General features: G+C 42.0%; 1 protein-coding gene across 2 annotated transcripts; it reads right to left on the reverse strand.

Moving 5' to 3' along the window:
• Positions 1 to 15: 15 nt before the first annotated feature.
• Positions 16 to 9,923, reverse strand: SRSF12 (serine and arginine rich splicing factor 12). 2 transcript variants are annotated; one of them, XM_083608446.1, is made up of 5 exons: positions 9,046 to 9,923; positions 5,410 to 5,514; positions 3,610 to 3,713; positions 3,278 to 3,419; positions 16 to 2,521 (listed from the first exon to the last, which is right to left on the reverse strand). In XM_083608446.1, exons 1-5 carry the CDS (start codon positions 9,108 to 9,110, stop codon positions 2,167 to 2,169), a joined length of 771 nt encoding a protein of 256 aa, XP_083464572.1. In that variant the 5' UTR covers positions 9,111 to 9,923; the 3' UTR covers positions 16 to 2,166. The 2 variants fall into 2 exon arrangements, with proteins under 2 accessions (XP_083464572.1, XP_083464573.1); XM_083608447.1 differs by having other exon boundaries at positions 16 to 2,461; positions 9,046 to 9,577.
• Positions 9,924 to 12,819: the final 2,896 nt, after the last annotated feature.

Consider the following 12,819-nt stretch of genomic DNA (forward strand, 5'->3'; position numbering starts at 1 on the left):
AAAGGGAATGACAAGGAACTTCATGTGTTTTATTGAAAATAATATCTTAAGTTATGAAATAACAATAATGCTATTTCCAACACAAAATTGTATAATTGCTCATGAAGTGAAACGTGGTTTTACTGCCACCACAGTTACTTAATACAATGTTTGTACCATGTAACAGACATCACAGCTAGTACTATACACTTAAACACAAATTATAGGTTCCCAAACATTACTACACAATGCAAATGTAACATATTATAAAATACAAAATATTTTCAGAATACCTTCTGTTACTTGGGTTAGACAAGCCAATAATTATTTTATATTCAATAGTTCAATAGTTTCAGGGGCTCAGAACTTTAAAATGTTTGAAGAAGGTGTCTTCTACATTAATCTCATAATACAATGACAGTTTGAAAATATATAATGTAGCAAGATTCTTACACTACAAATATTACTGTTTTAAGGGTTTCACAAAAATGTTTTGACTACACATGAAAAGCATGTGCTTAACAACTTATATTACAGTATTACAAAATGACTTTATATAACCAATTATCACTTTTTAAATTTCCATTACGTATTATTAGACTGCTTTCTACTAAACATTGGTCACAATCCAGTGACCGACAATGTGATAATCATCCACTTTGCAAATGCTGAGAGACCACTGTACAGGATCAAAGGCTGTATCTTACACATACAGCAGAATGTTATCATAGAGTGAACTGTACTAATTCTGGTTTGTAGATAAATCACATTTTGAATGTTCCCTTATGTTAAACACTCCCTACCAATAGAAGGTAAGTACAACGGGGAGTAGATTGTAGCCAAACTATTTGCCTGATATGACTTTCTATTTTCATTGCCTTTGGGAATTAAAAAAGCAGGGAGAGCATTCAAAAGTGGTATTGCCCATATGAAGCAGTACAATCTAATCCAGCCCTTTACTTATACCTCATTCTGCTGCGTATTCAGACCAGACTGAAATGCATCCCATCCCAACACACTGCCAAATCTGCATGCACAGCCTGTACGTTAGTGAAGGAAAGGAAAGGCTATCTGGGTACTCCTTCCCCCTCTTGCCTATCATCTATTTGACAAGAAAATTGAGTTCCAAAAGCTTTAATGTGCTTGCAGATCTATAGATTGGGATTTCGATAGAAGTTAATTAAGATCAGTTAGCACTTCTCTTTCAACATGGAGCCCCAAATGGAAATAAATTGCTAGGCTTTTAAATATAAATTATATTTGAAAAAACATAAACTCGGAAGGATGTGAGATTCCAACTACCCTATGTTATACAAAATTTCCCATACTAGCCTGCTAATGTACTTCTCTAATCTGAAACAATTAGACCACCTGAATTTGAAATGGCATTTCAAACTCAACACACACATTATAATGCCTCCCTCAGCACCCCCACCCTCAACAAAAGACCCTAATTACCCAAAGAACATACAAGAACAGTAGACTCAGATTTGAACTGGTTATTCTTGGTATGACAATAAAGGAGGCAGAAAAATAATGCCAAAGAAAACAGCAAAATGAAGTAAAACAACCTGTAGCTTCATCTAATTCATGTCACGTTAAAACGAATAGCAAAAGGCTACTTGTTGAGCAGCTCTGCCCTTTTCCAGGTGTAGATATGCAGTACAAGCCTTGCTTGCACTACAATATCTACAAAAGCATTATGCGAGAGCTAAGGAGGGCATGGCTGAATGGCTCTGCCTCTATCCCCACATTAAACAGGAGGAAACCTCTCATACAGCTTCTATCCAGCACAATGTTAAACTGACATTAGGTTCTGCCAACTGAAAGAACACGGAACAAAAGGCAATTACAGTTCTGATAAGGAAAGCTGATTGGTCTTTCAGCAGCTGAAGTTACATCACTGCCAGGACTAACGACAGCTTGCATGGATGCAGGGAGCTTAACTTGGGCACAGGATCGCCTACTATTGGGTTCCAAGTACAGGGAAATAGAATCTAGACTAGGTAAATGTTTCTTTAAAAATTAAAAATAAAATCTTAAAAGGAGTTCTGCACACTGAAGCAGGGACTGAAAGGGCACATAGCAAGATCTCTCACTTATCAGTTACCTTACATATCATATAAGCTTTGGACAATTTCTGTTCTCCTTATTTTGTGCTCATAAAAAACGGTGTTAATAGAGGCATTAATCTTCTTCAGATACTGACTGGTTGCTGTTTCTCTGATAGAAGCTCCTAGAGTGTGAGCGAGAACTGGAATTAGTATGTTTCCGAGGGGATTTCGACAGGGATCTGGTAGCTGAGCCGGAACGTTTTGGATGTGATCGTGACTTTGTTCTCGAACCGGAACGTCTTCGATGGGAACTGGATGGTGACTTTTCAACGTATTTGGAACTTCTGTGGGGTGACTTGGATCGTGACCTTCCCCTAGAACTAGAATTTCTCTGCGGGGTGATGGATCGTCTGGGCGAGCTGGAATGCCTTGGAAGAGATTTTGAGCGAGACTTAGATTGGCTGTAAGAATGTCGTCTACGCCTTGACCTGAAAATCATCCAAAGCTCCATTAGAAGCGATATTTGATCTTCCCCTACTTTTTAAGGAACGTTGTAACCCAAACAGTTTGCTTAATTTGTTTGAGGTACTGTCTGTTTGTTTTTGTAACGGTATTGTATGCCAAAAGTACCCCAAAACTTTAAAAGGAAAATTTAAAGAGTAGTTTTGAGGATTCCCATGGTTTATGCTTCTATTCTATTCTATTCTATTCTATTCTATTCTATTCTATTCTTTCAGACTGGAAGAACAAGCTATTAAAAATTATCTATGCATTGTTACTATCTCAGACAAAATCTACTTTGTCTCAAAACTTTATTTTTTCAAACCTGGTGCAACAAGAATGAGCTCACTAGGAGTCAGTCAGCAAGATGATTTTAATACTTACATTTTAATCCAACATTTCAAATGCAGTGCCAGAATTTTGAAGCTATACTACCTCACTGCCTGCCTGCCTGAGAATAGCCAGCCACACAGCACAATTCTATGCGTTTCTACTCAGCTGTAAGCCCCACTGCATTCAATGGGATTTATTACCAGATAAACAAGTACAGTATTACCTGTACAGTAATAGTGTTCAAATTATTTACAAAGGAGCCAGGATGTCTGAACCTTTGCAGGACCAGCTCAAGTTTACCTTATCCTCACTGGTTACCATCACTGTTGTTCACAAACATTCTCCTGGAACATAATACACACAATCATTAGTATGCAATTGAATTTTTGTCTCATGATCCTCAGACTTACTCTTTAAAACTATCAGAATGTCTCCTGCTCCAGCCCCATGAAGAACTTCTGCTACGTGTCCTCCTTCGGCTACGGCTTCTTGACCTTCTATAGTCCATTGGAGAACACTGGCGGCGCTCCTTCGATTTCATCTGACCTGGTGCTAGAATTTAAAGCAGAACTGGAAGATCGCAAGAAAACTGCAGCTTCTTACATACTGAGCACGCATGCAATTTTAAAAACTAGAGTTTATAAGCTTGTGTTTTATTTTTCAATCTTAAGAGATATGAAAGGCAACTATCTTAAAGAAATGCTTTGCAGAATAAGTAAGTGACAAGGTGGTGTTCACTTACTTTTGCGATCACCTTGTGCAAACTGTATTTCAATTTGCCGGCCACATACCCACTTTCTATTGAGGTTATAAAGAGCATCTTCTGCATCACGAACATCTTCAAACATGACTGTCTGTTAAGGACGCTTTAAACATGCACAAAGCAAAAAATTGTATCATGTAACATAGACCAAATTACTCCAGATACTTTAAAAAGCAAGAGTTATTTTGATATGCCACTTAAGCTGAGAGCTGCTTCATACTTTATATTGCCAGTCAAATACAGCAGAACTCCAGCAGTGTGTTTGGTTGTATATATATGTATGGAAGGAGGACACACAACCACAAGCATGCTGGGAAACTAGGATTGGCCACAACTCCCTGGCAAGGGTACAATGCATATTTCAAAACAGTGTTGACTCCAGAGAATGGCAAGCTCAGGCATCTGTCAGGGCCCACTGCCCTAGTCATGTTATCCCCGCTTTGTTTTGCAGGCCCCATCTTTCTCAAGGGAACCCAGTAAGTGTCAAGGCCCACAAAATTCTGCAAGATGTGCATCTTTCTTTCACACTTTGTATGTGTGTCACAGCAAGTACCAGTCAGTATACCTGGATTGCCACAAAAAGTATGAGGCAGCTCAATGACATGCAGAAACAAGGTAATAATAAATGCCTTTAAAATATAGGTGCCCTTATTCAGAAACTCCTGTGTACACTGAAATGCACATGAAATTCCCACACACAGTGATTTCCCCTCCATTTCAATGTCATGTCTGTGGGCACACAGAGTTGTTTCTCTACAGATCTGAATGGCAAAGGAATGGCAGGAAGGGACTCGCTGTATATTTTGGAGTCCCTACACCTCTAATGCATACCTGAACTAAAGCAAGAATATTTAAGGTGTGCACCTTATTTGAAGACCCTTAAACTTGACACATTAATAGGAAATATTACCTAGATGTGGAAAATAGTATTATCTAGATGTATACTCCTAACCATATCTACTAAGGAGGAAGTCCTACTGAAGTCAATGTGGATTACTCTCAGGTAAGCAGCCTCAGTTCATTACTTCTGTTCTGATTTACTGCAGACATTGTTCATATCTATAAACAGCTGACTTGTTCTTCCTCCTCCTTTACTCCCAATATTTAAAACAAATAGCTGTAAATGCCACAAAAATATGTCACCAGATCATCTAAATTACTGATATATTTCAGTATTCCAATGAAATCTATTCTGTTAGGAAAATGACTCATGGAAAAGTGAACAAATATTTGCATACAGTTCTCTCGTACCAATTTAAGGAAGCAATATTTTAAACTAAAACAGTTATAAACAAACAAATTCTTGACTGCAACGTAAGAGCTTGAGCGATAAGATACAAAAGGAAACTTTGGCAGTTACCTCCACGTCACTTGATCTTGACCTTTACTCTTTAGGGCTTGCTAGATGGACTTGACAAGGGCCGGAGAACCAACCAAATCAGACTTGGCTTTGACTTTGGAACTTGAGCAAATGTCGGAAAGCCGAAGCCTTAACTTGGTGTTGTGGCTTTGTCTTTTCCTTGAAAAAGGACTTCCCCTCTTCCAGTTTTCTTTTTATCTTTTTCCACCCTCCCTCTTTATTCCTTGAAGCTTGAACTTTAAGGTGTCTTTTGGCTTGCCTGCTTGGACTCTATCTAACCAGGTTCATTCAAACTTTGGGGTGCTTGCCAGCCACTGTGGACTGCTTTACATTTTCTGAGACAAAGAAATAAATACATTAAGTTAGGACGCAATAACAACAATGCACCTCAATAAAAAATACAGTGACATAAAGGATATTGTATATAAGCAAATCCTCTTGGGCGTCTTGTGTAGAAGTCAAGCGGAATGTATACGTCTACTACAGGGCCATACCGACCAAATTCACGACGCAAATCCTCAGGCCTGAAGTGTTTTAGAAATAAGGCAAAAAGAATGAGTGTTTCTTTATCATTGTACCTGCTTTAGCAATACCTAGCTGCAGCAGACTCATCTTGTGTATTAAGACTATTAAAGACACACTTTCAATAATTCTATCAGTATTGGGAATCATAGCCATAAATTTTGAACATATATAATTATTGAGACTAAAACGAGCTAGGAACTTATTAGTATGTTTAGGGTTCACTTAAATTTATTTTTCGTGGTATTGGATCATTCTCATCGTGATTACTCTAATAATGATTTGCGGAAATGGGGCAGACACAAAAATGAATGCCAACAATCCTGCAACTGAAAATTCTCTTTCTGGAACCCCTGCTTTTTTTGTCAGACTACAATATCGCTCAGGAGATCAAACACCAGTTGAAGCACACTGTACTGAAGCACACTGTACTGTACTGAGATAAACAGGTCAACAACTTGATTGAATATAATGCCACTCTTTTTTCAGCATGGGACTGGGGCACCAGAAAATGAGTTTTCAGTTTAAAACAAATATACTAAAGATTAAGACATGGGGGAAAAATCATGAAAGAGCACACAGAATGGAGAAGATGAATTCAGATATATTTTCCCTCACATAAGACAAACATCCTCACATAGGCAGAAGTATCAGGAGAAACAAAAGAAAGAACTTTACACAATGAATAATATTATGCTGAATTCATTGCCACTAGATGTGGTGAGGATTACACAAACCCACAGAGAAAAGCATGCACAAATTTGCTCCTTTCTGTGAAATGAATAACTGGGAAGTAGGGGTGTCACTCCATACATATCAAAAGACTCCACACAAGTCAGTAATTATTGGGCACTTGTTAGAATGGATAACATCAGGTTATACAATATAATACCTAGCTTTTTAATTATACGCCTTATTCATTGGCTGGTCTTTCAATCATAGGGGGAAAGGATAATTATTTGCAGTTCTTTGCATATTGGGTTCTCATGCGGGAAAGAGTCTTCCACGCCCTACAAAGGAACAAAAGAAACCCTACTATGCTTGGAGCACAGGGTAAAGATTTTTTTGCCAGCAGACAGATATCAATTTTGCATATAAGAGAAACAGTAGTACTGTTTTTTTGGTTTTTAGATAGTGCATTGCTGTGTGATGCTGGTCTGATATTAGAAGAGGCATTCCTAATGTGAGAAAAAATGAATACCTTAATATGCTGCTTGCCATTTCTATTTATAAGTACATATATTAAAAATAATGTCATATTTTAATATTGCTGCCCAGTTAATTGGGGCACTTTTATTCAATTAAAAGTGATTCATCTAATTAATGGTTTAAACGCTGCAGTCCTAGCTGTATTCTGCTATCTGAATAAACTTTCCCTACAAAGTGCTCCCTACTGAAGAGAGGAATCTCATAGCTGAATATGGGAAGACTTTTTAGCAAATTCTTTTTTTAAAAAACCCACAAAGCTACTGAAGCCTGTCCAAGACAAAACAAAAATGTACAAGGCAAGCAAATGCAATGGAGGCGAGGGCTCCATAACTTTAATAGCTAGCTGCAACTATCAAAATTCACTGCCCTGCTTCATTCACATCTTGTCACCTTATGTGGCGTTCCATTTAATTTCATTACTGGAGTTGCAAAGTGGCAGGGAAGAATTGACTGAAAACATGCTTTTAAGTACTCAGATAAAAATAGCTAGACAGGATACATACATACAGTTCAGTTGGTTAGAGCATGGTGCTGTTAATGCCAAGGTTTCAGGTTTGGTCCCTGTATGGCAGTGGTTCCCAGTGGTTCTGGAGAACGCACCCAGGGGTCCGTGGCCCCATCCCTTGCCTCCCCCTCAATTAATTTTTTTTTTGTTATTTTTGCATTGTAATAACAAAAAATTTATGATCTGTTTGTTTTTTAGTATACCTAAAATCCTTTGCTTATTTGGGGCCACCCCACATTTTGTTCAAAAAAATTGTTTTGCAGAGGTAACTACCATAGAGTTATCAAAATTTTCAAAAGTAGGGGGTCTGTGGCTTGGCTTTTGAAAAATAGGGTGTCCTGAGTAATTAGCTAATTGGGAACCACTGCTGTATGGGACAGCTGCATATTCCTACATTGCAGGGGCTTGGACTAGACACTAGAGGATCCTCAGGCTCCCTTACAACTATCTTTCTATGATCTATGATCATTTTATTTGTATGCCACCTTTCCATAGTTAAAAAAACCATTCTTAAGGTGGCTTCCAACATGAATAAATTTACATAATTACTAATATAACAAAATATGACAAAGACCTGGATAAATGGGTAACGCTTATGATGCAAAAGTTGTGGGCTAAATGTCTAGTTGAACATATCTCAGGCAACAGTGGTAGCAAAGGTCTCATACTACTGTGGTGCCTGACAGATAGAATAGACGGTACAGTCATACCTCGGGTTACAGACGCTTCAGGTTGCGCTTTTTTGGGTTACGGACCCGCCGAAACCCAGAGGTACTGGAATGGGTTACTTCCGGGTTTCGGGGGTCACGCATGCGCAGGAGCGCTAAATTGCGTATAAGCACCGAATTGCAACCTACGCAGACGCGCCACTGCGGGTTGAGAACCTGCATCCCGCACGGATCACGTTCACGATCCGAGCATCCACTGTACTGGCCTAGGTGGAACATAGTCTGTGGCAAACTTTCAAGCCACGTAACTATAACCCACAGGGTGCCTGTAGGACCACATCGCTTGTTGGCACCTTTCTGTCTGACAATGGAGTGCCCTTCTGGGGGTGAAATCAAAGTGCTGCGTTAGCAGCACCCAAGTGACCTCTCTGGGGCACAACCCTGGGCAGTGTGTATGGAGGTCCCTGTCATCTCCTAGCAAATGCCTAGGAACCAATTCCTCCTCCTCCACGCCCACAGATTAGCCAGAAAGCGACACCCTGTACCCAAGCGGTGGGCGGAGGGGGGGGGAGAGAGGGAGAGATACTGCTATAAATATCATTGCACTGGTTTTCCCAGGACAGGTTGCCCTCTGGGAACGAGATCAATTTTCATTTTCTTCCATAACAAGGAGAGTGACTAACGTTTCAAAAAAACAACCCGGGGCCTGCTTCCGTTTATACCCCGCCTTTCCGGCAAGTGGGACCGACGGCGGATAACAATGGAAACAATTTTAATTTTAAAAAAGAAAAAAGTCGATGGGAAAATGTAGCGGGTGGCTAGTTTTACTTGGCCCATAGAGCCACGCTGTGCACATCTTCGCCGCACACCTTTCTGAGGAGCAGCCCCCCCCCCGCCCCGAGAAGAAAGCGCCCCTTCTATCTTCCAGGGACCCACACCCAGCCCCTTATCTGCCTGTTTCTCCGCTGGGCCTCAGCCATTTTACACACAAAAAACCACGTTTCCCCCAAAAAGGGGAAGCGGAAAGGCCTTGTTCTCCCCCCCCCCCCCGCAGAGGCCCAGCATCCTCGCAGGAGGCCTCCGCCCCGGGCAGGTCCCCGTCGCCCGCCCCTCGGTGCGCGCAGGCCGCCTCCCTCGTCGCCGCCGCTTACCTGGTGGCGTCGGCCACGTTCCTGACGAAGAGCGAGGTGTTGGGAGGCCGCGTGTACCGGGACATGGCGCCGGGGGGCCCGGGGACTCTCCTCCCCACCGAGACGGGGGCTGGGCAGGGCGAGGCGCTCTCCGCGCTCAGCCGCCGGAGAGCCTGAGATGGAGGCGGCGGAAGGGGAAGGGGCCGGAGGTAGGAGCTGCAACGGCGGCAGCCGGCAGAGACCAGAAGGGGCGGGAACAATGGAGGAGGGGAGGAAGAAGAAGCAGAAGCAGCGAGCGCTCTCCCCGCGGGTTGCTCGACCAGGGACCACGGCGGAGGACGCTCGCTGGACTCGCCGAGGGAAGGGCGCCGCCGCCGCGGGAAAGTTTGCCGCCTTCAGCAGGCCCCAAGTTCACTCCCTGCTTTCAAGGGGTGTCAGGTAGCGGGATCATGGACCGCTCCTCCTTTCTCGCTTTTTTTTTTTTCCTTTTGGAGAAAGGCGAGGGCTGCTGAGGTGCTCCAGTTCCGCTGCCTGGAAATGTAGAACTGCACACAATCGACGCGCTTACGCTTCCAGGAAAGGCAGCTGAGCTGAGAGAAGTGACAGGTCTCACATTTCAATAACCCACGGAAGGAGCTAGTGCAATAATTCTATCGTTTGGAGAAATGGGCTCAGGAGCTGAAGAGTCTCTGCCTAAGCTTTATTTATGTCCACACTCAAGCTAGGGCTTTGTAGGGGAATCGAGATGCGGCTCAGGTGCCAAGATGGGAGCATCTGGAGCATCAGTAATGCATGGGAGATAAGTTACGGCTTTGCTTCTGGTTTTGAACCATGTATCAGAGCAGAGGCATGGGAAACTGTCAATAACACAAGTGTTAAGAAAGACATGCTTCTGAATTGCTGGGAACTGCGGGGGGGGGGAGGGTGCTCTGGCACTTAGGTCCGGCTTGCAAGGCTTCCCACAGGCAGGACTATTCTTACGTTCTTAAATGCCACTGCATTGTAATATTAATGCCAAGCCATCTTTAATACCTTTCCATCATTTGGGGCTATCTGAGATATAGAACATTATATTCACCATAATAGCTTCCATTAATTCATATCTCATAAATAGGATGGAGCGGGTTAGCCAATGATGAAGTGGCAGCAGTAGAAGTTGTAGAAATAGCCTGCTTGCCCTTTAATGACACCCCTCATAAACCCAAGGTGGCCACTTCACTCTGATTCATAGTCTTATTTATTTATTGCCCACCCCTTCACCCTAAGGTCCCAGGGCCATAGTAGAGATGGCCCAGATTGTGGAAGGACCTGATTTAAAGCACATACAAACATCATGTCAACTGTGCATTGTTGGCCTCAACTGCTTTAGCCTGTTTATTATTATTATTGCCAGCAGGAAAACCACAAGGCTTAATGGAAATTTATTTATCCGTTGCATTTTTATACCACATTCTGCCAAGGCACTCAAGGTGACTTCCAACCTTAACCTTCAAAAAAGGGTATAAAATATAGAATACTATCAGGCCAACTAGTCCCTTCAGGAGCTGATAGCATCAGCTGTCTGGTCTGGGTTTCTGCCTTCCCTCAGGGCATACAAATCTTTAGGTAGCTCTAGGAAAGGCGTGCCTGGCGTGCTCTGGTCCATGGGGTCACGAAGAGTCGGACACGACTAAATGACTAAACAACAACAACAAGGAAAGGAGTGGCAGACAGGAGTGCCTGGCGTGCTCTGGTCCATGGGGTCACGAAGAGTCGGACACAACTAAACGACTAAACAACAACAACAAGGAAAGGAGTGGCAGACAGGAGTGCCTGGCGTGCTCTGGTCCATGGGGTCACGAAGAGTCGGACATGACTAAACAACCACAACAAGGAAATGAGTGGAAGACAGGAGTGCCTGGCGTGCTCTGGTCCATGGGGTCACAAAGAGTCGGACACGACTAAACGACTAAACAACAAGGAAAGGAGTGGCAGAGAGGAGTGCCTGGCGTGCTCTGGTCCATGGGGTCATGAAGAGTTGGACATAACTAAACGACTAAACAACAAGGAAAGGAGTGGCAGACAGGAGTGCCTGGCATGCTCTGGTCCATGGGGTCACAAAGAGTCGGACACGACTAAACGACTAAACAACAACAACAAGGAAAGGAGTAGCAGACAGGAGTGCCTGGCGTGCTCTGGTCCATGGGGTCACGAAGAGTCGGACACGACTAAACGACTAAACAACAACAACAAGGAAAGGAGTGGCAGACAGGAGTGCCTGGCGTGCTCTGGTCCATGGGGTCATGAAGAGTTGGACATAACTAAACAACAACAAAGGAAAGGAGGGCCTGCTCCAACAGTGCCCTCAGCATTTTGCCCCCTGATGGTTCCTTTAGGAGCCAATTATTACAGACTTCCTGGCCTGGGGTTCTCTTCTGCCTTCCCTTAGGCACATGAAGTAGTCCCAGAGAAGGGAAGAAAGGCTTAAATGCCTGCTAGCTTTGAATACAAACAGGAAGGAGAAGCCAGATTTAAATATAATTTTCATCAAATTTGGCAATGGGAGGGAGAAGCCAGAGAGACTGTGAACTGCACATCAACACATCCTTCAGTGTTGACCTCACTGAATAATGGAGGGGAAGCACGTTTTCATGTCTATTCTAGTTGTATATAATCATAGGGAGGACCTGGTTTTTCTTGTTGAGACATGGGATAGGGACACCCAGCCCACTCCCACGTATGTTTATTCAGAAGTCAGTCCCACTGTGTTTAGTAGAACTTATTCTCAAGTAAATGTGGATATGATTGCAGCTTTAGTGAGGTTTTACTGCTTTAATAATTATCATAAAGATTGTATTTATAACATAAATGTTGCATAGTGGTTAGAATGTTAGGTGAGGACTGGGGAGATCCAGGCTCAAATCATTGCTCAGCCATGAACTGTAGCCTTATTCCTTCAGAACCTCACAGGGTGACCTTTTGCCAGTCATTCTGCTCTCTCAGCCTCATAGGGTTGTGGTGAAGTAAAATGGAGTTAGGGGGGAGAACTGTGTATGACATGTTGAGCTCCTTGGATGAAAGGAGGGGGGTAATTTTAATAATTAATAGATGCAATTTAGGTATGCTAAATGTTTGTTTTCTTTTAAATTATTTTATATGTCTTGGCTCCGCCTTAATTAAATATATATATAATTTTTTAAATCATTGCTGAAACTTGCATGCATCCCTGTATTCTGCTGTTCTTTTCATCTTTCCATTAATCCTAACTAGGCAGGTTATTCAGCTGTTAGTTCACAAAATTCAGGGTAAACAATGCAGTGCTTAACTTAATCCTTTCTCTCCTTTTCATACGGCTTTTATACCATAAATTTTGATTAATGTATAGTCACTGTTCAACCTCTGAAGCAAACAGCTCAGTTTTTATCACGTTTACTTGGATTTGAGACCCATTATAATTATTTCTCTAATGCACTTAAATTTATCAACATTTCAAACAGAACAAATATTCCAGCACTCTCTCTTATTAAAATAATGTGATACACGTGCTGCAGTTGTTAAAAATAGTAAGCCAGCTATCAGAAGATACAGCAGGAAACTGCTGAGATACTAAATGTATCTTAGCATAATCTCTTATTTATAGTCTGTGATGTCAATTAGAGCCTGAATATATATTAATTTGTGGTTTGGAGGATGTTTTATATTATTGGTATTTAAGCCAAAAGAAAGCTGAACTTCATGTACAGCTGCAATCCAAGCATGTTTAGAATTATTACTTACCATTATTGCCAGGATAGGCGCATTTTAGCAAATACGGTA

Source organism: Podarcis filfolensis, assembly GCF_964270895.1.
Source record: "Podarcis filfolensis genome assembly, chromosome: 3".
Lineage (NCBI taxonomy): Eukaryota > Metazoa > Chordata > Lepidosauria > Squamata > Lacertidae > Podarcis > Podarcis filfolensis.

Bases quoted from the DNA above. Each gene is read 5' to 3' on its own strand.
- SRSF12 (XM_083608446.1), bottom strand. From the start codon at position 9,110: ATGTCCCGGTACACGCGGCCTCCCAACACCTCGCTCTTCGTCAGGAAC. The intron at 5,515-9,045 runs GTAAGCGGCGGC...AAAACACTTCAG, and splicing joins AACGTGGCCGACGCCACCAG to GCCTGAGGATTTGCGTCGTG. The intron at 2,522-3,277 runs GTAAGTCTGAGG...GATGATTTTCAG, and splicing joins CATTCTGATAGTTTTAAAGA to GTCAAGGCGTAGACGACATT.